We start from the raw sequence: 27,227 nt of genomic DNA on the forward strand, positions 1-27,227 counted from the left end.
GCGGTCGCTGCCCGGATTTTTCCCGCCGATCGCGGTCCGGCTGTCACCCGACGCCGTTGGACCCGACTTTTGACCGGCTCAGCTCCCCCTCGACCGAGGTCGAGTGCTCTGCCCTTATCCCCCAGATATTCTCTACACCTTCCCCTACTCACAGTCTCTTCGGCCGCCTTGTTCCCTGCTGATCGGCTCACTCTGTAACGTGGTAGAAGAGTAGTCAGTGCCTGTTGCAGACGGAAGCTTTTGTTGTTAAAGTCTTCCACCTTTCTCCTACTGCAGCCTCGTGTTTTCTTCCAGCAGCACGACGAGGGCGGTTGCCTCTCTTCGATGCTCTTCTTGCTTTGGTAATCTTGCCGCAGGGTACGATCGGACTCGTCGCCACTGTAAAGTCTGTGGGTTGTGCAGTTAATAAATACACAGACTTCAGAAATAACAACAAACAGGTCTTTACTATTCGAAGGTCCGGGCGAATCTGCCCCAGTTATCCTGTCACAACACCTATATACTGGTGTGGTCACTGTCGGTATTACAGTATACAGAAGCCAAACAAGTAGTGCCACACTTAAAGTAGTTCCCTTAAAGGTGAACGGTTACATACAATAATTTCCTTAAGGGTAGACGGGTACATACACTACAACAAGCCTCAACTATTTCCTGATTGATACTCCATCCAACAGAGTTGCAACTGTTCGGAGGCCTATAGACTACACCCACTAGTGTTTTTTTCCCCTTATTACTCCTTACCTCCACCCAAACTGTTTCATTATCCTGATCTTTTGACCCAATATCATTTCTCTGTATTACAGTGATTCCTTCCTTTATTAACATAGCCACCCCACCTCCCCTTCCTTCCTGCCTGTCCTTCCTGATCGTTAAATAACTTCACAGAAATCACAGAAACCCCACAGTGCAGATAGAGACCATTTCGGCCCATCGAGCCTGCACCGACACATATCCCACCCGATCCCTGTAACCCCTACACCAACACATATCCCACCCTATCCCCGTAACCCCACGTATTTAATCCCCCTAACACTAAGGGTCAATTTATCATAGCCAATCAACCTAACCCGCACATCTTTGGACTTGGTATGTTTAATTCCCAGGCATTGCCACCCTGCAGCCATGTTTCTGTAATGGCCACAAGATCATACCCATATGTAGTTATTTGTGCCATTAACTCGTCTATTTTGTTACGAATGCTACGTACATTCAGATAGAGAACTTTCAAATATGTTTTGTGACACTTAGTTCCTGCTTTTGCCCTTTTTATTACTTTACCTTTTACTCCGTGCCTTCTGCCCCTTCCTGACACGCTCTGGTTTTTAATTTCCCCACTGCTACCTAAGTCTATGACCTTCTCTGTTGTCATTTTTATTATTTGCTCTCTAGGAACCTCCCCCCCACTAGTTAGTTTAAAGCCCTCTCTACAGCCCTAGTTATATGATCCGCCAGGACTCTAGTCCCAGCACTGGCCAAGTGAAGCCCGTCCCAACGGAACAGCTCCCTCCTGCCCCAGTACTGGTGCCAGTGTCCCAGGAAGCAAAACCCATTTCTCCCACACCAGTCTTTGAGCCACGCATTTAACTCTCTAATTTTATTTGTCCTAGCCAAATTCGCTCGTGGCTCAGATAATAATCCAGAGATTATTACCCTTGAGGTTCTGTTTTTGAATTTGACCCCTAGCTGCTCATACTCCTTTAACAGAACCGGCTTCCTAGTCCTATCTACGTCGTTTGTACCAACATGGACCACGACAACTGGATCCACCCCCTCCCACTGCAAGTTTCTTTCCAGCCCAGAGGAGATGTCCTTAACCCTGGCACCGGGTAGGCAACACAGCCTTTGGGACTCTCGCTCTCGGCTGCAGAGAACTCTATCTATCCCCCTAATAATACTATCCCCTACCACTACAACATTTCTATTTACTCCCCCCTCTTGAATGGCCCCCCATTCCACGGTGCTGTGGCCAGGTTACTCATCCTCCCTGCAGTCCCTGCTCCTGTCCCCACAGGGAGTAAGAACCTCGAACCTGTTGGGCAAGAGCAAGGGCTGCGGCTCCTCCAGCTCTACCTCCTGGATCCCCGTACCTGCCTCACTCATAGTCACACCGTCCTGTCCCTGACCATGGGCTACATCTGAATTAATTAACTTCATAGGTGTGACCACCTCCTGATACACAGAGCCCAGGTACTTCTCCCCCTCCCTGATGTGTCGCAGTGTCTGAAGCTCAGACTCCAGCTCATCAACACGGAGCTGGAGTTCCTGTAGCAGCAGACACTTGTCACAGACGTAATCACCGTGAGCCTCAATGGGGTTCACCGGCTCCCACATCTCGCAACAGTAACACATCACCTGCTCCATTCTATGTAATTAATTAAATTTTTTATTGTTAGTTATGGACACCCTCTGCCCGATTTTAGATGCTAGTATCCCCTTTAATTAGTTGGATTTAAATTAAATTAATCCCTCTAGTTACACCAGTTAAATGGTTTACCAACAGTCACTCTGCACCAGAAAGGCCTTATTAACTGCAACCCACAGAGTTAAAGTTTGAAAAGAGCACCTAACACCCCACTTACCCTAACTCACACTTACCCAAACTCAGAGCACTCTTTGATGACTCGCACTCAGTGCTTGCTCGCACTAGGACTGGTCTTTTTATACTGTTTGTTTGTTTACAGCCAAATGAGTCACCCCTGCTGATTGGTTAGAAAACTGGTTTCCACTGCCTGCTGTGCCAATTTACTCCTACTGCAGTGTAACCTTGTTTTACTCTTCTTAAACCAACAGAATCCTAAATATTTAACTTTTCCCCTTTACTTAAACTGCTTAAGCAATGTTATCAAGAATGATTTAAAGAGAAATAACAATTTAAGAACTCTCACACTTACCCAAACTCACAGCACGCTTTGATGACTCGCACTCAGTGCTTGCTCGCACTAGGACTGGAGCCATGTTTCTGTAATCCCAATCAAATCATATTCGTTTACCTCTATTTGCGCAGCTAATTCATCCACCTTGTTCCGAATGCTGCTTACATTAAGACACAAAGCCTTCAGGCTTGTTTTTTTAACGCTCTCAGACCTATATGAATTATTATTTACTGTGACCATGTTTGATTTAAACCGTTGAGTTCTTTACCTTCTAATTTTGTTTTTATTCTTCCTGTCTTTTGCTTTTTTCCTTGTTTCCATTTCCTCGGTCTCCCTGCTCAGGTTCCCAACCCCTGCCACTTTAGTTTAAACCCTCCCCCGGAGCACTAGCAAACACTCCCCCGAGGACATCGGTCCCAGCCCTGCCCAGGTGCAAACCATCCCGTTTGTTCTGGTCCCACCTCTCCCAGAACCGGTTCCAATGTCCAAGGAATTTGAATCCCTCCCCCTTGCACCATTCCTCTAGCCACGTATTCATTTGAAATATCCTCCTATTTCTACTCTGACTAGCACGTGGCACTGGTAGCAATCCTGAGATTACTACCTTTGAGGTCCTATTTTTTAATTTACCTCCTAACTCCCTATATTCTGCTTTTAGGACCTCATCCCGTTTTTTACCTACATCGTTGGTGCCTATGTGCACCACGACAACTGGCTGTTCGCCCTCCCCCTCCAAAATGTTCTGCAGCCACTCCGAGACGTCCTTGACCCTTGCACCAGGGAGTCAACACACCATCCTGGAGTCTCGATTGCGGCCACAAAAACGCCTATCTATTCCCCTTACAATTGAGTCCCCTATCACTATAGCTCTTCCACTCTTTTTCCTCCCAGCCTGTGTAGCAGAGCCACCCATGGTGCCAGGAAGTTGGCTGCTGCTGCCTTCCCCTGATGAGTCATCCCCCCAACAGTATTCAAAGTGGTATATCTGTTTGAGAGGGGGATGGCCACAGGGGGTTCCTGCACTACCTGCCTGCACCTCTTACTCTGCCTGCTGGTCACCCATTCCCTTCCTGCCTGTACACCCGTTACCTGCGGTGTGACCAACTCGCTAAATGTGATATTCACGACGTCCTCAGCATCACGAATGCTCCAAAATGAATCCATCCACAGCTCCAGTGCCGCAATGCAGTCTGTCAGTAGCTGCAGCTGGACACACTTCCCACACACATGGTCGTCAGGGACGCAGGAAGCGTCCCTGATTTCCCACATAGAGCAGGAGGAGCACACTACGGTGCTGGGCTGTCCTGCCATGACTTACCCTTTAATTAATTAATTAAAACTAAATGAATCCCACCAATTTCACTTCAATTAAATGATATACTCAAAGGCACTTGCTTAATAGTAGTCCCCGCTACACAACAGAGACCTTAGAAACCACAATGTTTAAGTTTAGGAAAATTTAGAAAGAAAATACTCACCAACCAATCACTTACCTGCTTCTTGGTGACGTCACACTTCGATTACTTTTTGGTTCCCTCTCCCGGAACCTGGATTGGTAAGCCACCTCTGGTGCTCCCTCGCAGGTCCGCCGCCTCTCCGCTCTCGGGGCTCTGGGCCTCACTGCCTCAGGCTGCTCCTTTTATCCTCCGCCGCCTCTGGTGCTCCCTCGCAGGTCCGCCGCCTCTCCGCTCTCGGGGCTCTGGGCCTCACTGCCTCAGGCTGCTCCTTTTATCCTCCGCCGCCTCTGGTGCTCCCTCGCAGGTCCGCCGCCTCTCCGCTCTCGGGGCTCCCTCTATTCCCTTCTCCCTCATATGTTTGTCCAGCCTCACCTTAAGTGTATCGATACTATTCACCTCAACCACTCCCTGTGGCAGCGAGTTCCACATTCTCACCACTCTCTGGGTAAAGAAGTTTCTTCTGAATTCCCTATTGGATTTCTTGGTGACTATCTTATATTGATGGCCTCTAGTTATGCTCTTCCCCACAAGTGGAAACATTCTCTCTCTGTATCCACTCTTATCAAAACCTTTCATCATTTTAAAGACCTCTATTAGGTCACCCCTCGGCCATCTTTTTTCATGAGAAAAGTGACCCAGCCCGTTCATCCTTTCCTGATATGTATCAGGAGAGTAAAGACGTCTTACTGCAATTATATAGGGCCCTGGTGAGACCACACCTGGAGTATTGTGGACAGTTTTGGTCTCCTTACCTGAGGAAGGATATACTTGCCATAGAGGGAGTGCAACGAAGGTTCACCAGACTGATTCCTGGCATGGGGGATTGTCCTATGAGGAGAGATTGAGTAGACTAGGCCTATATTCTCTAGAGTTTAGAAGAATGAGAGGTGATCTCATTGAAACATACAAAATTCTTACATGGCTTGACAGGGTAGATGCAGAGAGGATGTTTCCCCTGGCTGGGGAGTCTAGAACCAGGGGTCACAGTCTCAGAATAAAGGGTCGGCCATTTAGGACTGAGATGAGGAGAAATTTCTTCACTCAGAGGGTGGTGAATCTTTGGAATTCTCTACCCCAGAGGGCTGTGGAGGCTCAGTCGTTGAGTATATTCAAGACAAAGAGCGATAGATTTTTGGATATTAAGGGAATCAAGGGATATGGGGATAGTGCAGGAAGTGGAGTTGAGGTTGATGATCAGCCATGATCTCATTGAATGGCGGAGCAGGCTCGAGGGGACAAATGGCGGAGCAGGCTCAAGGGGCTGAATGGCAGAGCAGGCTCGAGGGTCCGAATGCTGGAACAGGCTCGAGGGGCTGAATGGCGGAGCAGGCTCGAGGGGCCCAATGCTGGAGCAGGCTCAAGGGTCCGAATGCTGGGACAGGCTCAAGGGGCTGAAGGGCGGAGCAGGCTCGAGGGTCCGAATGCTGGAACAGGCTCGAGGGGCTGAACGGCGGAGCAGGCTCGAGGGTCCGAATGCTGGAACAGGCTCGAGGGGCCGAATGGCGGAGCAGGCTCGAGGGTCTGAATGCTGGGACAGGCTCGAGGGGCTGAAGGGCGGAGCAGGCTCGAGGGTCCGAATGCTGGAACAGGCTCGAGGGGCCGAATGGCGGAGCAGGCTCGAGGGTCTGAATGCTGGAACAGGCTCGAGGGGCTGAATGGCGGAGCAGGCTCGAGGGTCCGAATGCTGGAACAGGCTCGAGGGGCTGAACGGCGGAGCAGGCTCGAGGGTCCGAATGCTGGAACAGGCTCGAGGGGCTGAAGGGCGGAGCAGGCTCGAGGGGCTGAAGGGCGGAGCAGGCTCGAGTGTCCGAATGCTGGAACAGGCTCGAGGGGCTGAATGGCGGAGCAGGCTCGAGGGGCTGAATGGCGGAGCAGGCTCGAGGGGCTGAATGGCGGAGCAGACTCGAGGGGCCGAATGCTGGAACAGGCTCGAGGGGCTGAATAGCGGAGCAGGCTCGAGGGGCTGAATGGCGGAGCAGGCTCGAGGGGCTGAATGGCGGAGCAGGCTCGAGGGGCTGAATGGCGGAGCAGGCTCGAGGGGCCGAATGGCCGACTCCTGCTCCTATTTCTAATGTTCTTATAACTGTGCTTACTACCACACAGCAGTGATCGGGTTGCCTGACTCCAGTTTAAGTGTAACACACCGGGAGACACCCAAGCCAATCGCGCTGACCTCATGGATCACAAAGCCTTCTTCTGTCTTTGGTTTGCCATGCATTGCTCTGAAATGGTTGCTTTATGCGCCCTGGCTGCACGTTTCCCCAAAGGCAGTGTTAAATCTGTGAGTTATCTAGTTAATTAAGACACAGACTAATTAATAACAATCAAAAACAGGTCTTTACTGGTTGGAGGTAGGGACTATTCTGAATACAAGATTACTGCACAGTGCTTATATACCGGTGTGTTCACCCCTGGTATTACATCTACAGCAGCCTGAGAAAGTAGTACATCTCTTAAGGTGGAACAGGCTTAAGCTCTCTTAAGGTGGAACAGGTTACATACACAACACTCCTCCCTTCTTAGCTTTATAGTCATCCCCCCATTTAACATAACGTAATAACATATATACATATATAACTTCATGTTTAACGTAACATATCACAGATTCAGTCTCTGCGGAAAACAGTTCACAGATTCAATCTCTGTGGTGTAGTCGGTTCACGTTACTCATTCAATAGTCCTTTCATGGATTTAACAGCTTGAACTTCCGAACTGATTTGGCTCCGTTCGGAGGGACCACGTGTGTGATCTGGTAGAGGTGATAATGGTTCAGATGGGTCATCTTCTGTTTTTACTTTTCCTTTTCTGCTTCTTGGAGACTCTCTGGGCTCCATTGTCAGCTGCCACAGCTGCCAGCTGCATGCGCAGTTCCTCCTTCTCTTCCTCCTGTTTCCGTCATAGAGCCAGCTTCTCCCGATGTTCCGTAGACTTTTGGTGCTCCTCCATGATTTCTGCACTTTGGGAGTCGAAGTTACAAGCTGGGCAGGACAGCACATCGTAATATTCGGTGTCGTCCACCAGGTCATGGTAATATTCGGTGTCGTCCTGAGCTAGACCAGTGAGAGGGTCGTCTATTTCCTCCATACCCAGCTGGACGTTAGCCAGCTCTTGTTCCAAATCCAGACATCTTTCCTGAAGAGACTTCTTCATGTGTACCTCTGCATCCAGCTTTTTCTGGGCTTTCAGCAAGTCGTTTACTAGTGACCTCATTTGTGATTTTAATACTTCAACTTCCTTTGGAGATTGATTGATCGGACTATGCAATCCCTCTACCGGAGCAGCTGTTTCAGCGGTCTGTTGTTCTACATTGACGTGAGTCAGCGTACTTTTGGCATCCAATGGCTGCTCTGTTGCAGTCGTTTCAGTCTGTGTCGTCACATCAGCCATCTCAATGACTTTTGAGAGCTCCGAACCCTTTTCCTTTGAAGATCGCAGCTCGTGTTCAAGTTTTTCCCATTTCAGAGTCTTGTCCCTCAGCATATGAAGGAGTTGGCTGACCGTTAACTCTTCTGACACCAGATTATGGCACGCACCTTCAGAACCTGAATCAGCTTTGATTCGTTCGGCCTCCTCGCGCAGATGGTTGGTGTGCTCCTGCTCCATTTTCTCCATCAGTTGCTTCTGTTGCCTTTCCAGATTCTCCCACTCTGTAACAAAGAACTTTTTTATTTCATTCATCTCTTGCTCAAAACGGCAAATCATTTGTTCTAATTGCTGTTGTAGTTTGAAATGGAGTTGAGTTCGAGCCCAGTGTCCCTCAAAAATGTGCATATCAGTAGACTTGACAGACTCAGAATTCTCTGTTAAACTATGTTGTTGTTGCTCAGTGGAATTCTGTGCTGAAACTTTGTCTTTTGCACATGGGTTGGTCTTACCATCATCAGTTCTAGAGTCTGGGCTGATTATCTGCACCGAGTTCTCACTCTTTATGGCTTTTAGCGAATGCCAGTCCATATTTATGTTTCTAAACCACTCCCGGCCTAGTAGTGGTGGACCTCCCTCCGGTAGCACATATAAGTCCATTATTTGACTTCCTTCGCCCTTGTTGGCCACTGCAACCTTTATTGTCCCGATGGGGTACACTCTCTGCCCCGTGTAGGTTGTCAATATAATCTCCGTATCCTGTAGGGGAATATGTTGGAATAACCTTCTGTAATCTTTCTTATTCATGACCGACAATGCCGATCCAGTGTCCAATTCCATTTTTACTTGGACTCCTTCTATCTGAAGAGTAACCCAAATTGTCTGGAGGTCTGCACCCTTACCAACATTGAGTACCCTTACCAACATTGAGTACCCTTAAGCTAGCCAGTTCAATACTGCTTAAGCCAGCCAGTTCATTACTGCTAGCGTCTGAATCGGACTCCTGTTCGGCCACCTTGTGTACTTTTGCGTATTTTCCTTGCGGTGACTTCTTGTTGCTGGTCTTCTTCCCTGACCTGCATACTCTAGCTATATGTCCAAGCCTACCACAAGTTCTACATTCTTGGTTTTTAAACCAACACTGGTTCTGATCATGCGTTGTCTTTCCACAACGATAACATTTGCCAGAACTCACACCCAATTTGTGTGCACTGAGCTCCGGTGACCGTAGCTGCATTACTGCCGTGCCTCTCGCTGCGGCTTCGTGTGCTGCTGCCATAGTGACCGCCTTCTCAAGCGTCAGCTCATTCTCCTCGAGCAGTCGCTTTTGTGTATCCTGTTTAAATAAACCACACACAAATTTGTCTCGTAGTGCATCTGTCAGTCCCGTTCCAAACTGGCAATATTTCGCTAATTTACGCAATTCCAGCAAATATTCAGCATTGCTTTCATGCTGTAGCTGCCTTCTGTCGTAAAATTTAAATCGTTCCGCTAGCATCAGCGGCGTGGGGTTTAGATGATCTTTCAGGACAGTAACAATCTCATCGAACATCTTATCCGCCGGTTCATCTGGTGATAACAGGTGTTTCAATTGCCCGTATGTCTTCGCACCCATTAAATTTAATAATGTTAGTGCTTTATCAGCCTCACGAATTTTATTGGCTTTGCAATAATTTTTAACTCGTTCAACATATATGGCCCAATCTTCGATGTCACTATCAAAGTTGCTAATATTCCCGTGTTTAGGCATTGTAGTACTTTATCAGATTTGCAATTTCTCAGATTTTTTTTTTTTTTTACTGCTATCCAAGATGGCGGCTTCCCGCTCTTGCCGTCGTCCTCCACCCACAAAATGGCGGTTTTCCCGCGCTTGGCGGTCTTCACCCGTCCCCCGACGCCGTCTCCCTTCAGCCCCCGAGTGCGGCCCTTATCTTCGCCGCGATCGCCCGAGTGCGGCCCTTATCAGCGGATGCGATCGCTGGATCGCGAAGTGGCTCCCGACCGAAGCGGCTCTCGGCCCTTATCTGGAGATGCGATCGCTCTCGCGGCTCTCGGCCCTTATCAGGAGATGCGATCGCTCTGTTGAAACGCCTCCCGCTCGAAGCGGCTCTCGCGCCCTATTCCTCCGGCTCCCCCAGCCCCGTTCGTGCGGCCAACGCGGTCGACTGCCTGTCGCGTCGCTGCCCGGCTCAGACAACGGCTTACCCACCACCAAGCTGGAGAAGAAGCTGACGGTCGCCGATGGAGGCTCCGAGGTCAGGATGTCTTCCAGTGGGGTGGAGAGGGTGGAAACCTCTCTGCAACGTCCTGGCTGTGGACGAAGCTGCCGTGGAGTGACTGCCGCAGGGTCCGAATCAGACTCGTCGCCAGTGTTAAATCTGTGAGTTATCTAGTTAATTAAGACACAGACTAATTAATAACAATCAAAAACAGGTCTTTACTGGTTGGAGGTAGGGACTATTCTGAATACAAGATTACTGCACAGTGCTGATATACCGGTGTGTTCACCCCCGGTATTACATCTACAGCAGCCTGAGAAAGTAGTACATCTCTTAAGGTGGAACAGGCTTAAGCTCTCTTAAGGTGGAACAGGTTACATACACAACAGGCAGGGCAAGGCTCCCTCTTCTGTGGAACTCCTGTTTCTCCCCGCAGTTCCAGCACTCGCGAGTCTTTGGCGATCCTCTGGCGCTGTCCCGAAGCTTGCCTCTGTCGCACCTTGGGGTCTCCTTGGGCTTTCTGTACAGCACTCACGTTCTGTCCACTCAAATCCCCCGTGACTTTGAGTTGCGTCGCCATGCTTTCAGGTGCGTGACAAACCTCGTCCGTATTCAACTAGGTTTGATTAGCCTCTTGAAACAGTCTCTCTCACACCCTTGAATCCGCAATGCCAAAAACGAGTTGGCCTTGGAGTATCTCTTCTGGTGTTATAGAGTGGGACTTGTAACCTTCGGCAGCTTTGCTCTGTGCTGTACGGTACTGGTCATACATTTCCCCAGTTTCTTGCATTTTCCTGTTGAACTCGTATCTCTCGAAAGGAACGTTCTTGCATGGTTGGCAATTCTGAGAGAGTGTTGCCAGCACCGGCACCGTGACTATCGCCAACAACCGAGGGTCTAACCACCGCCCCTTGACATTTATCGGCATTACCATCGCTAAATCTGTCTCTGTCTCCATCCTCAGCCCAGTCCCGATCACTATGGGTGGTGTCGCTCCCTGCACTCATTCCGTCTCCTGCTCCAGCTCCTTTACAAGGGCAGTTTTGCCAGACTCGCTCGGATTGTGGCAAATATTCTGCACCATTCGCGTCCCGGTGTTGAGAGCTGGAGGGGGCGGGTGAGCGTACCCCGATACCATCGTGTCCCGGTGTGGAGAGCGGGAGGGGGTGGGGGAGTGTGCCCGATACCATCGTGTCCCGGTGTGGAGAGCAGGAGGGGGTGGGGGAGCGTACCCCGATACCATCGTGTCCCGGTGTGGAGAGCGGGAGGGGGTGGGGGAGCGTACCCCGATACCATCGTGTCCCGGGTGTGGAGAGCAGGAGGGGGTGGGGGAGCGTACCCCGATACCATCGTGTCCCGGTGTGGAGAGCGGGAGGGGGAGAACGAGCGTACCCCGATACCATCGTGTCCCGGGTGTGGAGAGCGGGAGGGGGTGGGGGAGCGTACCCCGATACCATCGTGTCCCGGGTGTGGAGAGCGGGAGGGGGTGGGGGACCGTACCCCGATACCATCGTGTCCTGGGTGTGGAGAGCGGGAGGGGGTGGACGAGCGTACCCCGACACCATCGTGTCCCGGTGTGGAGAGCTGGAGGGGGTGGGGGAGCGTACCCCGATACCATCGTGTCCCGGTGTGGAGAGCGGGAGGGGGTGGGGGAGCGTACCCCGATACCATCGTGTCCCGGTGTGGAGAGCGGGAGGGGGTGGGGGAGCGTACCCCGATACCATCGTGTCCCGGTGTGGAGAGCGGGAGGGGGTGGTCGAGCGTACCCCGATACCATCGTGTCCCGGGTGTGGAGAGCGGGAGGGGGTGGGGGAGCGTACCCCGATACCATCGTGTCCCGGTGTGGAGAGCGGGAGGGGGTGGGGGAGCGTACCCCGATACCATCGTGTCCCGGTGTGGAGAGCGGGAGGGGGTGGGGGAGCGTACCCCGATACCATCGTGTCCCGGGTGTGGAGAGCGGGAGGGGGTGGGGGAGCGTACCCCGATACCATCGTGTCCCGGGTGTGGAGAGCGGGAGGGGGTGGGGGATCATACCCCGATACCATCGCGTCCCGGTGTGGAGAGCTGGAGGGGGTGGGGGAGCGTACCCCGATACCATTGTGTCCCGGTGTGGAGAGCGGGAGGGGGTGGGTGAGCGTACCCCGACACCATCGTGTCCCGGTGTGGAGAGCGGGAGGGGGTGGGGGAGCGTACCCCGATACCATCGTGTCCCGGTGTGGAGAGCGGGAGGGGGTGGGTGAGCGTACCCCGACACCATCGTGTCCCGGTGTGGAGAGCGGGAGGGGGTGGACGAGCGTACCCCGATACCATCGTGTCCCGGGTGTGGAGAGCAGGAGGGGGTGGGGGAGCGTACCCCGATACCATCGTGTCCCGGTGTGGAGAGCGGGAGGGGGTGGGGGAGCGTACCCCGACACCATCGTGTCCCGGTGTGGAGAGCGGGAGGGGGTGGGGGAGCGTACCCCGATACCATCGTGTCCCGGTGTGGAGAGCGGGAGGGGGTGGGGGAGCGTACCCCGATACCATCGTGTCACGGTGTGGAGAGCGGGAGGGGGTGGGTGAGCGTACCCCGATACCACCGTGTCCCGGTGTGGAGAGCGGGAGGGATTGGGGGAGCGTACCCCGATACCATCGTGTCCCGGTGTGGAGAGTGGGAGGGGGTGGACGAGCGTACCCCGATACCATCGTGTCCCGGTGTGGAGAGCGGGAGGGGGTGGGTGAGCGTACCCCGATACCATCGTGTCCTGGTGTGGAGAGCGGGAGGGGGTGGGTGAGCGTACCCCGATACCATCGTGTCCCGGCTGTGGAGAGCGGGAGGGGGTGGGGGAGTGTGCCCGATACCATCGTGTCCCGGGTGTGGAGAGCGGGAGGGGGTGGGGGATCATACCCCGATACCATCGTGTCCCGGGTGTGGAGAGCGGGAGGGGGTGGACGAGCGTACCCCGATACCATCGTGTCCCGGGTGTGGAGAGCGGGAGGGGGTGGGGGAGCGTACCACGATACCATCTTGTCCCGGGTGTGGAGAGCGGGAGGGGGTGGACGAGCGTACCCCGATACCATCGTGTCCCGGGTGTGGAGAGCGGGAGGGGGTGGGGGAGCGTACCCCGATACCATCGTGTCCCGGGTGTGGAGAGCGGGAGGGGGTGGACGAGCGTACCCCGATACCATCGTGTCCCGGGTGTGGAGAGCGGGAGGGGGTGGGGGAGCGTACCCCGATACCATCGTGTCCCGGGTGTGGAGAGCGGGAGGGGGTGGGGGAGCGTACCCCGATACCATCGTGTCCCGGTGTGGAGAGCGGGAGGGGGTGGGGGAGCGTACCCCGATACCATCGTGTCCCGGGTGTGGAGAGCGGGAGGGGGTGGGGGAGCGTACCCCGATACCATCGTGTCCCGGTGTGGAGAGCGGGAGGGGGTGGGAGAGCGTACCCCGATACCATCGTGTCCCGGTGTGGAGAGCGGGAGGGGGTGGACGAGCGTACCCCGATACCATCGTGCCCCGGTGTGGAGAGCGGGAGGGGGTGGACGAGCGTACCCCGATACCATCGTGTCCCGGTGTGGAGAGCGGGAGGGGGTGGTCGAGCATACCCCGATACCATCGTGTCCCGGTGTGGAGAGCGGGAGGGGGTGGACGAGCGTACCCCGATACCATCGTGTCCCGGGTGTGGAGAGCGGGAGGGGGTGTGTGAGCATACCCCGATACCATCGTGTCCCGGTGTGGAGAGCGGGAGGGGGTGGGCGAGCGTACCCCAATACCATCGTGTCCCGGTGTGGAGAGCGGGAGGGGGTGGACGAGCGTACCCCGATACCATTGTGTCCCGGGTGTGGAGAGCGGGAGGGGATGGGGGAGCGTACCCCGATACCATCGTGTCCCGGTGTGGAGAGCGGGAGGGTGTGGGGGAGCGTACCCCGATACCATCGTGTCCCGGTGTGGAGAGCGGGAGGGGGTGGGGGAGCGTACCCCGATACCATCGTGTCCCGGGTGTGGAGAGCGGGAGGGGGTGGGGGAGCGTTCCCCGATACCATCGTGTCCCGGTGTGGAGAGCGGGAGGGGGTGGGGGAGCGTACCCCAATACCATCGTGTCCCGGGTGTGGAGAGCGGGAGGGGGTGGGGGAGCGTACCCCGATACCATCGTGTCCCGGGTGTGGAGAGCGGGAGGGGGTGGACGAGCGTACCCCGATACCATCGTGTCCCGGGTGTGGAGAGCGGGAGGGGGTGGGGGAGCGTTCCCCGATACCATCGTGTCCCGGTGTGGAGAGCGGGAGGGGGTGGGGGAGCGTTCCCCGATACCATCGTGTCCCGGTGTGGAGAGCGGGAGGGGGTAGGGGAGCGTACCCCGATAACATCGTGTCCCGGGTGTGGAGAGCGGGAGGGGGTGGGGGAGCGTTCCCCGATACCATCGTGTCCCGGTGTGGAGAGCGGGAGGGGGTAGGGGAGCGTACCCCGATAACATCGTGTCCCGGGTGTGGAGAGCGGGAGGGGGTGGGCGAGCGTACCCCGATTCCATCGTGTCCCGGTGTGGAGAGCGGGAGGGGATGGGTGAGCGTACCCTGATACCATCGGCAACATGCTTCAGTTGTCAAATAACTGATTGTAAATCGTGCAGGCAACAGATATATCCACCCAAGGTGAAAGTTGTTCGAAACAATCACTCGCACCTCTGCCACCACCTGTCGACACTTATTAATCGAATACAAGTTAAACTACCAGGAGTTATAGGAGCCAGAATCAGCAACACAACCTAAACACACCAGAGAGAGAGAGAGTGAAGTATGGGGCCCGCTAAATCACCAAAGCTACACTAAATGGGAAAAACACACAATAGAAGCCCTACATGCAGAATTCTGCCGAAGCATCCTTCGCACCCAAAGAAAAACGCCAACAAATGCATGCAGAGCCGAACTAGGCAGATACCCACTGATAATAAACATCCAAAAACGAGTACTAAACTTCCTAAATCACCTCAAATCTAGCTCCCCAGACACCCTTCATCTCAAAGCCTTTCAGACCCAAGAGCTAAACCCAGAAAAGAGTCCCCTGAGTCAGCTGCTACTGAAACTAAGTACTCAGCCGGACCCTGACCAGCCCCAGACCAACACAGCCGTCCAAACACCAATCCGAGTGAACCAAATCATTAAAAAATGCAAAGAAACCTACCTGGAACATTGGAACAAAATAACCGAAAGCCAAAGCAGATTAGAATGTTACCGGGCCCTAAAAAGAGAATATAAACTGGCAGACTACCTCACGACCATCAGAGACACAAAACAGAGACAGACCCTCACCAGGTACAGACTAAGCGACCACCAACTGGAAATTGAAAAAGGCAGATACAAGAAATCCTGGCAGCCTAGAGAGAATAGAATATGCGATCAATGTCTGGCCGGCGAGGTTGAAACAGAAATACATTTCCTCCTAAAAGGCGAAAAATTCAACACATCAAGAAACATTTTATTCAACAAGCTAAGCCAAACAACCCCAGATTTCAAGGAATTGGATGACCTGTCAAAATTGAGATTGGTCCTAGGAGAAGGAGACAGACCATACCTTGGGGCCAAATATGTAACAACATGTCACAACCTGAGGACTGTTTAAAATTAAGACTGTTTAAAATTAATATTGAACGTACCAAATGAAGTACAAAGACTGTTTAAAATTAATATTGTTTAAAAGTAATATTGTATGTACCCAACAAATGTCAAATCGATTGACACCTACAGAATGTTGGAAAACTGTACCTTTTTGCTATGTAAGCTTTGGCAATATGGTTCTCTGTAAACTTTCATGCCAATAAAGCATTTGAATTGGAATTGGAATTGGACAGAGAGAGCGAGGCAGAGAGAGCGAGGCAGAGACAAAGAGAGAGACAGAGAGAGGCAAAGAGACACAGAGAGAGACAGTGAGAGAGACAGAGAGAGCGAGACAGAGAGTGCGAGACAGAGGGAGAGAGAGACAGAGAGACAGAAGGAGGCAGAGAACAAGACAGAGCGAGAGACAGAGCGAGAGACAGAGCGAGAGAGAGAGAGAGGCAGAGAGAGAGGGGAGACAGAGAGAGAGGGGGAGAGAGAGAGAGAGGGAGAGAGAGAGAGAGCGCGAGATAGAGAGGCAGACAAACAGAGAGACAGAGAGAGACAAAGAGAGAGTGAAACAGAGTCAGAGAGAAAAATCTAAAGAAAACCAACATCATGATTTTTCAAAAAAGGCCCAGGTGTCAGGAAAACAAATACCAGTTTACTCTCAACGATACCATCATAGGACACACTATGAGCTACACTTACCTTGGTCTAACCATTACAGCATCAGGGAGCTTCAGCATAGCAGTGAATGCACTAAAAGAAAAAGCCCGAAGAGCCCTATATGCAATAAAAAGAAAATTCTACAACATCCAAATCCCAATCAAAATCTGGCTCAAAATATTTGACAGCATAATCCTGCCTATTGCGCTGTACGGTAGTGAAGTATGGGGCCCGCTCAATCACCATAGCTACACTAAATGGGAAAAACACACAATAGAAGCCCTACATGCAGAATTTTGCCGAAGCATCCTTCGCACCCAAAGGAAAACACCAACAAATGCATGCAGAGCCGAACTAGGCAGATACCCACTGATAATAAGCATCCAAAAACGAGCACTAAACTTCCTAAATCACCTCAAATCTAGCTCCCCAGACACCCTTCATTTTAAAGCCTTCCAGACCCAAGAGCTAAACCCAGAAAAGAGTCCCCTGAGTCAGCTGCTACTGAAACTAAGTACTCCTACTCAGCTGGACCCTGACCAGTCCCAGACCAACACTGCCGTCCAAACACCAATCCGAGTGAACCAAATCATTAAACAATGCAAAAAAACCTACCTGGAACATTGGAACAAAATAACCAAAAGCCAAAGCAGATTAGAATGTTACCGGGCCCTAAAAAGAGAATATAAACTGGCAGACTATCTCTCGACCATCAGAGACAGAAAACAGAGACAGACCCTCACCAGGTACAGACTAAGCGACCACCAACTGGCAATTGAAAAAGGAAGATACAAGAAATCCTGGCAGCCGAGAGAGAATAGAATATGTGATCAATGTCTGGCCGGCGAGGTTGAGACAGAGATGCATTTCCTCCTAAAATGCGAAAAATTCAACACAACAAGAAACATATTATTTGACAAGCTCAGCCAAACAACCCCTGATTTCAAAGAATTGGATGACCTGTCAAAATTAAGATTAGTCCTGAGAGAAGGAGACAGACCATACCTTGGTGCCAAATATGTAACAACATGTCACAACCTGAGGACTGTTTAAAATTAATACTGAATGTACCCAACGATGTTCAACGACTGTTTAAATTAATATTGTTTAAACTAATATTGTATGTACCCAACGAAGGTCAAAATTGTTTGACACCTACAGAATGTTGGAAAACTGTACTTTTTGTTATGTAAGCTTTGGCAATATGGTTCCCTGTAAACTTTCATGCCAATAAAAACATTTGAATTGAAATTGAGATAGAGAGAGAGACAGCGAGAGAGAGAGAGAGACAGAGAGACAGAGAGACAGCGAGAGAGAGACATTGAGAAACAGACAGAGAGGCAGAAAGAGAGAGGGGGAGATAGAGAGAGAGAGCGAGACAGAGAGAGGGAAACAGAGAGGGCTCTCCTCATACTGAGGGAGTGCTGCACTGTCAGAGGGGCAGTACTGAGGGAGCATTGCATTGTCGGAGGGGCAGTACTGAGGGAGCGCTGCACTGTCAGAGGGGCAGTACTGAGGGAGCGCTGCACTGTCGGAGGGGCAGTACTGAGGGAGAGCTGCACTGTCGGAGGGGCAGTACTGAGGGAGCGCTGCACTGTCGGAGGGGCAGTACTGAGGGAGCGCTGCACTGTCGGAGGGGCAGTACTGAGGGAGAGCTGCACTGTCGGAGGGGTAGTACTGAAGGAGCGCTGCACTGTCAGAGGGGCAGTACTGAGGGAGCGCTGCACTGTCGGAGGGGCAGTACTGAGGGAGCGCCGCACTGTCGCACGAGCAGTACTGAGGGAGTGCTGCACTGTCGGAGGGTCAGTACTGAGGGAGTGCTGCACTGTCGGAGGTTCAGTACTGAGGGAGCACTGCACTCTCGGAGGGGCAGTACTGAGGGAGTGCTGCACTGTCAGAGGGGCAGTACTGAGGGAGCACCGCACTGTCGGAGGGGCAGTACTGAGGGAGCACCGCACTGTCAGAGGGGCAGTACTGAGGGAGTGCTGCACTGTCGGAGGGGCAGTACTGAGGGAGCACCGCACTGTCGGAGGGGCAGTACTGAGGGAGTGCTGCACTGTCGGAGGGGCAGTACTGAGGGAGCGCTGCACTGTCGGAGGGTCAGTACTGAGGGAGTGCTGCACTGTCGGAGGGTCAGTACTGAGGGAGTGCTGCACTGTCGGAGGGTCAGTACTGAGGGAGTGCTGCACTGTCGGAGGGTCAGTACTGAGGGAGCGCTGCACTGTCGGAGGGTCAGTACTGAGGGAGCGCTGCACTGTCGGAGGGGCAGTACTGAGGGAACGCTGCACTGTCGGAGGGGCAGGACTGAGGGAGCGCTGCATTGTCGGAGGGTCAGTACTGAGGGAGTGCTGCACTGTCGGAGGGTCAGTACTGAGGAAGTGCTGCACTGTCGGAGGGTCAGTACTGAGGGAGTGCTGCACTGTTGGAGGGTCAGTACTGAGGGAGTGCTGCACTGTCGGAGGGTCAGTACTGAGGGAGTGCTGCACTGTCGGAGGGTCAGTACTGAGGGAGTGCTGCACTGTCAGAGGGTCAGTACTGAAGGAGTGCTGCACTGTCAGAGGGGCAGTACTGAGGGAGTGCTGCACTGTCGGAGGGTCAGTACTGAGGGAGTGCTGCACTGTCGGAGGGTCAGCACTGAGGGAGTGCTGCACTGTCAGAGGGTCAGTACTGAGGGAGTGCTGCACTGTCGGAGGGGCAGTACTGAGGGAGTGCTGCACTGTCAGAGGGGCAGTACTGAGGGAGTGCTGCACTGTCGGAGGGTCAGCACTGAGGGAGTGCTGCACTGTCAGAGGGTCAGTACTGAGGGAGTGCTGCACTGTCGGAGGGGCAGTACTGAGGGAGTGCTGCACTGTCAGAGGGGCAGTACTGAGGGAGTGCTGCACTGTCGGAGGGGCAGTACTGAGGGAGTGCTGCACTGTCAGAGGGGCAGTACTGAGGGAGCGCTGCACTGTCGGAGGGTCAGTACTGAGGGAGTGCGGCACTGTCAGAGGGGCAGTGCTGAGGGAGCGCTGCACTGTCGGAGGGGCAGTACTGAGGGAGTGCTGCACTGTCGGAGGGGCAGTACTGAGGGAGCGCTGCACTGTCGGAGGGGCAGTACTGAGGGAGCGCTGCACTGTCGGAGGGGCAGTACTGAGGGAGAGCTGCACTGTCGGAGGGGCAGTACTGAGGGAGCGCTGCACTGTCGGAGGGGCAGTACTGAGGGAGCGCTGCACTGTCGGAGGGGCAGTACTGAGGGAGAGGTGCACTGTCGGAGGGGCAGTACTGAGGGAGAGCTGCACTGTCGGAGGGGTAGTACTGAGGGAGCGCTGCACTGTCAGAGGGGCAGTACTGAGGGAGCGCTGCACTGTCGGAGGGGCAGTACTGAGGGAGCGCTGCACTGTCGCACGAGCAGTACTGAGGGAGTGCTGCACTGTCGGAGGGTCAGTACTGAGGGAGTGCTGCACTGTCGGAGGGTCAGTACTGAGGGAGCACCGCACTCTCGGAGGGGCAGTACTGAGGGAGTGCTGCACTGTCAGAGGGGCAGTACTGAGGGAGCACCACACTGTCGGAGGGGCAGTACTGAGGAAGTGCTGCACTGTCGGAGGGGCAGTACTGAGGAAGCACCGCACTGTCGGAGGGGCAGTACTGAGGGAGTGCTGCACTGTCAGAGGGGCAGTACTGAGGGAATGCTGCACTGTCGGAGGGTCAGTACTGAGGGAGTGCTGCACTGTCGGAGGGGCAGTACTGAGGGAGCGCTGCACTGTCGGAGGGTCAGTACTGAGGGAGTGCTGCACTGTCGGAGGGTCAGTACTGAGGGAGTGCTGCACTGTCGGAGGGTCAGTACTGAGGGAGCGCTGCACTGTCGGAGGGTCAGTACTGAGGGAGCGCTGCACTGTCGGAGGGGCAGTACTGAGGGAGCGCTGCACTGTCGGAGGGGCAGTACTGAGGGAGCGCTGCCCTGTCGGAGGGGCAGTACTGAGGGAGTGCTGCACTGTCAGAGGGTCAGTACTGAGGGAGTGCTGCACTGTCAGAGGGGCAGTACTGAGGGAGTGCTGCACTGTCGGAGGGGCAGTACTGAGGGAGTGCTGCACTGTCGGAGGGACAGTACTGAGAGAGCGCTGCACTGTCAGAGGGTCAGTACTGAGGGAGTGCTGCACTGTCGGAGGGGCATCTTTGCTGTAACTGTTTGATTTAAATTTGTTTAAACCCTTGGTAAATCCCCTCCATCCTACATCAGATCGCGTTGGGTCCGGGGAGGGTCAGGGTCAATACCCGGGCTCCTCATTCTCTCCTCCTTTCCTGCAGGGATCTGTCCGCCTGGAGCTCGAGTGTGGAGACCATGTCCACGGACGGGATTAACGGCGCGGCACCTGCCCGGCAGAAGGTGTTAACTCTCGACTCCATGAACCAGCAGATCAAGAAGGTGGAATACGCGGTCAGGGGTCCCATCGTGCTGAAAGCCAGGGAGATCAAGAATCATATAAATTTACAGTGTAGAAGGAGGCCATTCGGCCCAGCGTGTCCGTGCTGGCCGACAAAGACCAATCCAGCCTAATCCCACTTTCCATCTCTTGGTCCGTAGCCCGGCAGGTTACCGCACTTCAAGTGCATATCCAAGTACTTTTTAAATGTGATGAGGGTTTCTGCCTCTCCCACCCTTTCAGGCAGTGAGTTCCAGACCCCCACCACCCGCTGGCTGAAAACATTTCTCCTCAACTCCCCTCTGATCCTCTGACCAATTACTTTAAATCTCTGCCCCCTGGTTATTGACTCCTCTGCTGAGGGATACAGGTGATACAACGAAGTATCGACACACCCCCTCGGCCTCCCCCCGGCCTTCCGTCTCCTGCTGACCGACACTCCCGCGGCCCAAACCCTGGGCGGGCCCGCTTGGCGTCAGCAGCTCGCCGCTCCCGTTGAAATGAGTCTCGGGGCCTCAAAATGGCGGAGGAGTCACTTCGCCCCAGCTCATGCTCTCCGCTGGTTCCTGGCCCACACACCCTCCACCCCCTCCCCCCTCCTCCCCCTCCAACCCCTCCACCCCGACCCCCCTGCCTACCCCCTCCCCCCCATCCCCCCTTCTGAACCCCTCAGCGATTTGTGACTCCTCCCCTTTTCCCAGAGAGAAGCTCGACCCTACGATCTTTGAAGTGAATCAAAGACTTTAATAACCAAAGACCCCACAGCACAAAGGCAAAGTTAGACTGTCAGAAACCGGCAATTGGGAATATATCGGCCGTGGCTTTCAAATCACATTTTGCTGTCTGGGTTACATTTTAGAAATGTCTCCGTCGCTGCACATTCCAACAAGCCTCCAGCCCCACAACCCCCGAGATCACCGCACCCTCCTCCAGCCCCACAACCCCCCCCGAGATCACTGCACTCTCCTCCAGCCCCACAACCCCCCCGAGATCACTGCACCCTCCTCCAGCCCCACAACCCCTGTGATGAAATACATTCCATTCATCACTGCCTGTTTTCTGTGTCTTGTAACTGCCTGCTTTCTGTGTCTTTTCCCTTCCCCCAGTCCTCATGTATTATGTATTGGAATGTGCTGGAACTGGTTGTGTGCAGGGCTCCGCCCATACCTGGCTCCTATGTAATCTAACTTCAGTCGGGTTCAGCCTCCTGAAGGAAGACATCTCTCTATTTTACGTGTTATGTTCTGAGTTAATAAAAGCCTTACTTTTGTTCTGCTAACTTCGAGTCTCGGAATAATTGAGGCACATCAATTTTATTAACTCAATTTTCAACACTATGGATCAACTCCTGAAACCCGAACGTTTGGATTTGGATCAACATGCTCCGGACGCATCAGCACGCTTCGGACACTGGTTTGACTGTATGGAATTCTTCCTGGACAATTCCGCAGCCGTCAAAGACGCTACGGACACTGCGAAGATGAGACTCGGAATGCTACGGAATTGGGTAAGCCACCGGGTTTACCCCCTCATCCAAGACGCCGATACGTACCTGGCCGCCTGCAACACCTTAAAGGCGCATTACCAGCAGCCTACGAATGAGGTGTATGCTAGGCATCTACTCGCTACTCGCGCACAGCGACCTGGGGAATCGGTGGAGGAGTTCCTAAGCATCCTGAAAAAGCTTGGCAAGGACTGTAAGTGCCGAGATGTAAAAGCCGCAGTGTACACCGACGAGCTTGTTCGCGATGCCTTTATCACAGGCCTCAGCTCCACTCACATCCGGCAAAGACTGCTGGAAAAAACGGAGTTGGACCTGAAACAGGCTGCGGACACCGCGCGGTCCCTGGAGATGGCCCAGAGAAACTCGGACGCCTACTCTTCAGCCCGCGCCGCCCATGCCGCCACGTGTGCGCCGAGGGCGCCGCCATCTTGGAAGGCATCTTCCCCGCCCGGCAGCCCGACACCGGCGGGGCCCAGCTCTCCCCCCAGAAGCCCTACGACAGCCGCGACGCGTCAAGGACCCAACTGCTACTTCTGCGGGCAGCCAAAGCACACCAGAAACCTGTGCCCGGCAAAAGGCACCACCTGCTTTAAGTGCGGTAAGAAGGGGCACTTCGGGAAGGTGTGCAGAGGGAACCCCGCCGGAAAACCAACCGCCGGAAAACCCGCCACCGCCGCGTGTGCGCCGTGGGAGCTGTTGTGTATGTAATATGTGTGCTACTTTGAACCTATGGACAGGACTGCACTACTTGTAGGGCGTAGTGATACGCAGTACCACTCCTGGCCATAGGGGTATAAATAGTACTGTGGGTACTGATCTCCCCTCAGTTCCCGCCTGTGGGCATGAAGTAAAGACTTACGTATAGTCCCTACCTCCAACCAGTAAAGACCTGTTTTATTGTTACTGATGAAGTCTGAGTATTAATTACTTGAACAACTCACAGATTTAACACTGGCGACGAGTCTGATTCGGACCCTGCGGCAGTCACTCCACGGCAGCTTCGTCCACAGCCAGGACGTTGCAGAGAGGTTTCCACCCTCTCCACCCCACTGGAAGACATCCTGACCTCGGAGCCTCCATCGGCGACCGTCAGCTTCTTCTCCAGCTTGGTGGTGGGTAAGCCGTTGTCTGAGCCGGGCAGCGACGCGACAGGCAGTCGACCGCGTTGGCCGCACGAACGGGGCTGGGGGAGCTGGAGGAATAGGGCGCGAGAGCCGCTTCGAGCGGGAGGCGTTTCAACAGAGTGATCGCATCTCCTGATAAGAGCCGAGAGCCGCTTCGCGATCCAGCGATCGCATCCGCTGATAAGGGTCGCACTCGGGCGATCGCGGCGAAGATAAGGGCCGCACTTGAGGGCTGAAGGGAGACGGCGTCGGGGGACGGGTGAAGACCGCCAAGCGCGGGAAAACCGCCATTTTGTGGGCGGAGGACGACGGCAAGAGCGGGAAGCCGCCATCTTTGATAACAAGTAAAGAAAATAAAATCTGAGAAATTGCAAATCTACAATGCCTAAACACGGGAATATTAGCACCTTTGATAGTGACCTCGAAGATTGGGCCATATATGTTGAAAGAGTAAAAAATTATTGTAAGGCCAATAAAATTCGTGACCAAGATAAAGCTCTAACATTATTAAATTTAATGGGTGCGAAGACATACGGGCAATTGAAACACCTGTTATCACCAGATGAACCGGCGGATAAGACGTTCGATGAGATTGTTACTGTCCTGAAAGATCATCTAAACCCCACGCCGCTGATGCTAGCGGAACAATTTAAATTTTACGACAGAAGGCAGCTACAGCATGAAAGCAATGCTGAATATTTGCTGGAATTGCGTAAATTAGCGAAATATTGCCAGTTTGGAACAGGACTGACAGAGGCACTTCGAAACAAATTTGTGTGTGGTTTATTTAAACAGGATACACAAAAGCGATTGCTCGAGGAGAATGAGCTGACGCTTGAGAAGGCGGTCACTATGGCAGCAGCACACGAAGCCGCAGCGAGAGGCACGGCAGTAATGCAGCTACGGTCACCGGAGCTCAGTGCACACAAATTGGGTGTGAGTTCTGGCAAATGTTATCGTTGTGGAAAGACAACGCATGATCAGAACCAGTGTTGGTTTAAAAACCAAGAATGTAGAACTTGTGGTAGGCTTGGACATATAGCTAGAGTATGCAGGTCAGGGAAGAAGACCAGCAACAAGAAGTCACCGCAAGGAAAATACGCAAAGGTACACAAGGTGACCGAACAGGAGTCCGATTCAGACGCTAGCAGTAATGAACTGGCTAGCTTAAGCTGTAATGAACTGGCTAGCTTAAGAGTACTCAACGCTGGTAAGGGTGCAGACCTCCAGACAATTTGGGTCACTCTTCAGATAGAAGGAGTCCAAGTAAAACTGGAATTGGACACTGGATCGGCATTGACGGTCATAAATAAGAAAGATTACGGAAAGTTATTCCAACATATTCCCCTACAGGATACGGAGATTATATTGAAAACATACACGGGGCAAAGAGTGTACCCCATCGGGAAAATAGAGGTTGCAGTGGTCCACAAGGGCGAAGACAGTCAAATAATGGACTTATATGTGATATCTGAAGGAGGTTCTCCACTACTAGGACGGGAGTGGATTAGGAAAATGAATATGGACTGGCATTTCCTACAAACAATAACGAGTGAGAACTCGGTGAAGATAGTCGGCCCAGACTCTGGAACGGATGATGGTAAGCCCAACTCAGGTGCAAAAGACAAAGTTTCAGCACAGAATTCCACTGAGCAACAACAACATAGTTTAACTGTGGATTCTGAGTCTGGCAAGTCTACTGATGTGCCCATTTCTGAGGGACACCGGGCTCGAACTCAACTCCATTTCAAACTACAACAGCAATTAGAACAAATGCTTCGCCGTTTTGAGCAAGAGTTGAATGCAACGAAAGAGTTCTTTGATATAGAGTTGGAGAATCTGGAAAGACAACAGAAGCAGCTGATGGAGAAAATGGAGCAGGAGCACACAAAACGTCTGATGTCAGAGGAGTTAACGGTCAGCCAACTCCTGCATATGCTGAAGGACAGGACTCTGAAATGGGAAAAACTTGAACACGAACTTCAATATTCAAACGAAAGGGGTTCGGAGCTCTCAAAGGTTATTGGAAGAGCTGAGGTGGCAACACAGACTGAGATGACTGCAACAGAGCAGCCCTTGGATGCCAAAAGTACGCTGACTCACGTCAACGTAGAACAACAGACCGCTGAAACAGCTGCTCCGGTAGAGGGATTGAATAGTCCGATCAATCAATCTCCAAAAGAAGTTGAAGTAGTAAAATCTCAAATGAGGTCATTAGTAAACGACTTGCTGAAAGCCCAGAAAAAGCTGGATGAAGAGGTACGCATGAAGAAGTCTCTTCAGGAAAGATGTCTGGACTTGGAACAAAAGCTGGCTAACGCCCAGCTGGGTATGGAGGAAATAGAAGACCCTCTCGCTGGCCTAGATCAGGACGACACCGAATATTACTATGTCCTGTCCTGCCCAACTTGTAACTTCGACTCCCACCATACAGAAATCATGGAGGAGCACCGAAAGTCTACGGAACATCGGGAGAAGGTGGCTCTACTACGGAAAAAGGAGGAAGAGAAGGAGGAACTGCGCATGCAGCTGGCAGCTGACAGTGGAGCCCAGAGAGTCTCCAAGAAGCAGAAAAGGAAAAGTCGAAACAGAAGATGACCCATCTGAACCATTATTACCTCTACCAGATCACACACGTGGTCCCTCCGAACGGAGCCAATTCAGTTCGGAAGTTCAAACTGTTAAATCCATGGAAGGACTATTGAATGAGTCACTCCAGCAACGTGAACCGACTACACCACAGAGATTGAATCTGTGATCTGTTTTGACATGAAGTTATCTATGTATCTATGTTATTCTGTTATGTAAACCTGAAGTTATATATGTATATATGTTATTACGTTATGTTAAATGGGGAGATGACTGTAAAGCTAGGAAGGGAGGAATGTTGTGTATGTAATATGTGTGCTACTTTGAACCTATGGACAGGACTGCACTACTTGTAGGGCGTAGTGATACGCAGTACCACTCCTGGCCATAGGGGTATAAATAGTACTGTGGGTACTGATCTCCCCTCAGTTCCCGCCTGTGGGCATGAAGTAAAGACCTACGTATAGTCCCTACCTCCAACCAGTAAAGACCTGTTTTATTGTTACTGATAAAGTCTGAGTATTAATTACTTGAACAACTCACAGATTTAACAGGAGCGGCCATCTTGGACGCCATCTTGCCCGACCTCGTGGGGTCCGCCATCTTATGAGCAGACAGCGTGGACGCCATCTTGTCTCGATCAGGGCCCTACAGTGGCATCGGTCACAGTGGACCAGACCAGGCCGCATCCGCTATCCAAATCAATGGTGGACATCGAGGTAAATGGGTGCCGGGTTAAATGCTTAATTGACAGTGGAAGCACGGAGAGTTTTATCCACCCTGAACTGGCACAACAACTCTCCCTAAAGGTGGTCCCTGCTCAGGGTACCATCTCTATGGCCGATAAAACCCAGACATCGACCATTCTGGGTTACTGCATTGAGGCACATCAACCCCCGAGATCTCTGCACCCTCCTCCAGCCCCACAACCCCCCCGAGATCACTGCACCCTCCTCCAGCCCCACAACCCCCCCGAGATCTCTGCACCCTCCTCCAGCCCCACAACCCCCGAGATCTCTGCACCCTCCTCCAGCCCCACACCCCCCGAGATCACCGCACCCTCCACCAGTCCCACAACCCCCCCGAGATCACTGCACCCTCCTCCAGCCCCACAACCCCCCCGAGATCTCTGCACCCTCCTCCAGCCCCACAACCCCCGAGATCTCTGCACCCTCCTCCAGCCCCACACCCCCCGAGATCACCGTACCCTCCTCCAGTCCCACAACCCCCGAGATCTCTGCACTCTCCTCCAGTCCCACAACCCCCCCGAGATCACTGCACCCTCCTCCAGCCCCACAACGCCCGAGATCACTGCACCCTCCTCCAGTCCCACAACCCCCCCCGAGATCACTGCACCCTCCTCCAGCCCCACAACCTCCCCGAGATCACCGCACCCTCCTCCAGCCCCACAACCCACCCCGAGATCTCTGCACCCTCCTCCAGCCCCACAACCCCCGAGATCTCTGCA

The 27,227-nt window shown here is 53.1% G+C and overlaps 1 protein-coding gene across 1 annotated transcript in view; it reads left to right on the top strand.

The window, feature by feature from the left end:
• The window catches only part of LOC147116848 (fucolectin-1-like), a 54,009-nt gene extending 32,475 nt beyond the window's left edge, over positions 1-21,534 (top strand). The window contains exon 3 of the mRNA XM_085987250.1: positions 20,427-21,534. Coding sequence (XP_085843376.1) covers positions 20,427-20,480 — 54 coding nt within the window. The 3' untranslated portion in view covers positions 20,481-21,534. The remainder of the gene's footprint in view (positions 1-20,426) is intronic.
• Positions 21,535-27,227: the final 5,693 nt, after the last annotated feature.

This window comes from Somniosus microcephalus, chromosome 5 (genome assembly GCF_052327205.1).
Source record: "Somniosus microcephalus isolate GS21.2 chromosome 5, FLI_Smic_1.0, whole genome shotgun sequence".
In the NCBI taxonomy this organism is placed as follows: domain Eukaryota; kingdom Metazoa; phylum Chordata; class Chondrichthyes; order Squaliformes; family Somniosidae; genus Somniosus; species Somniosus microcephalus.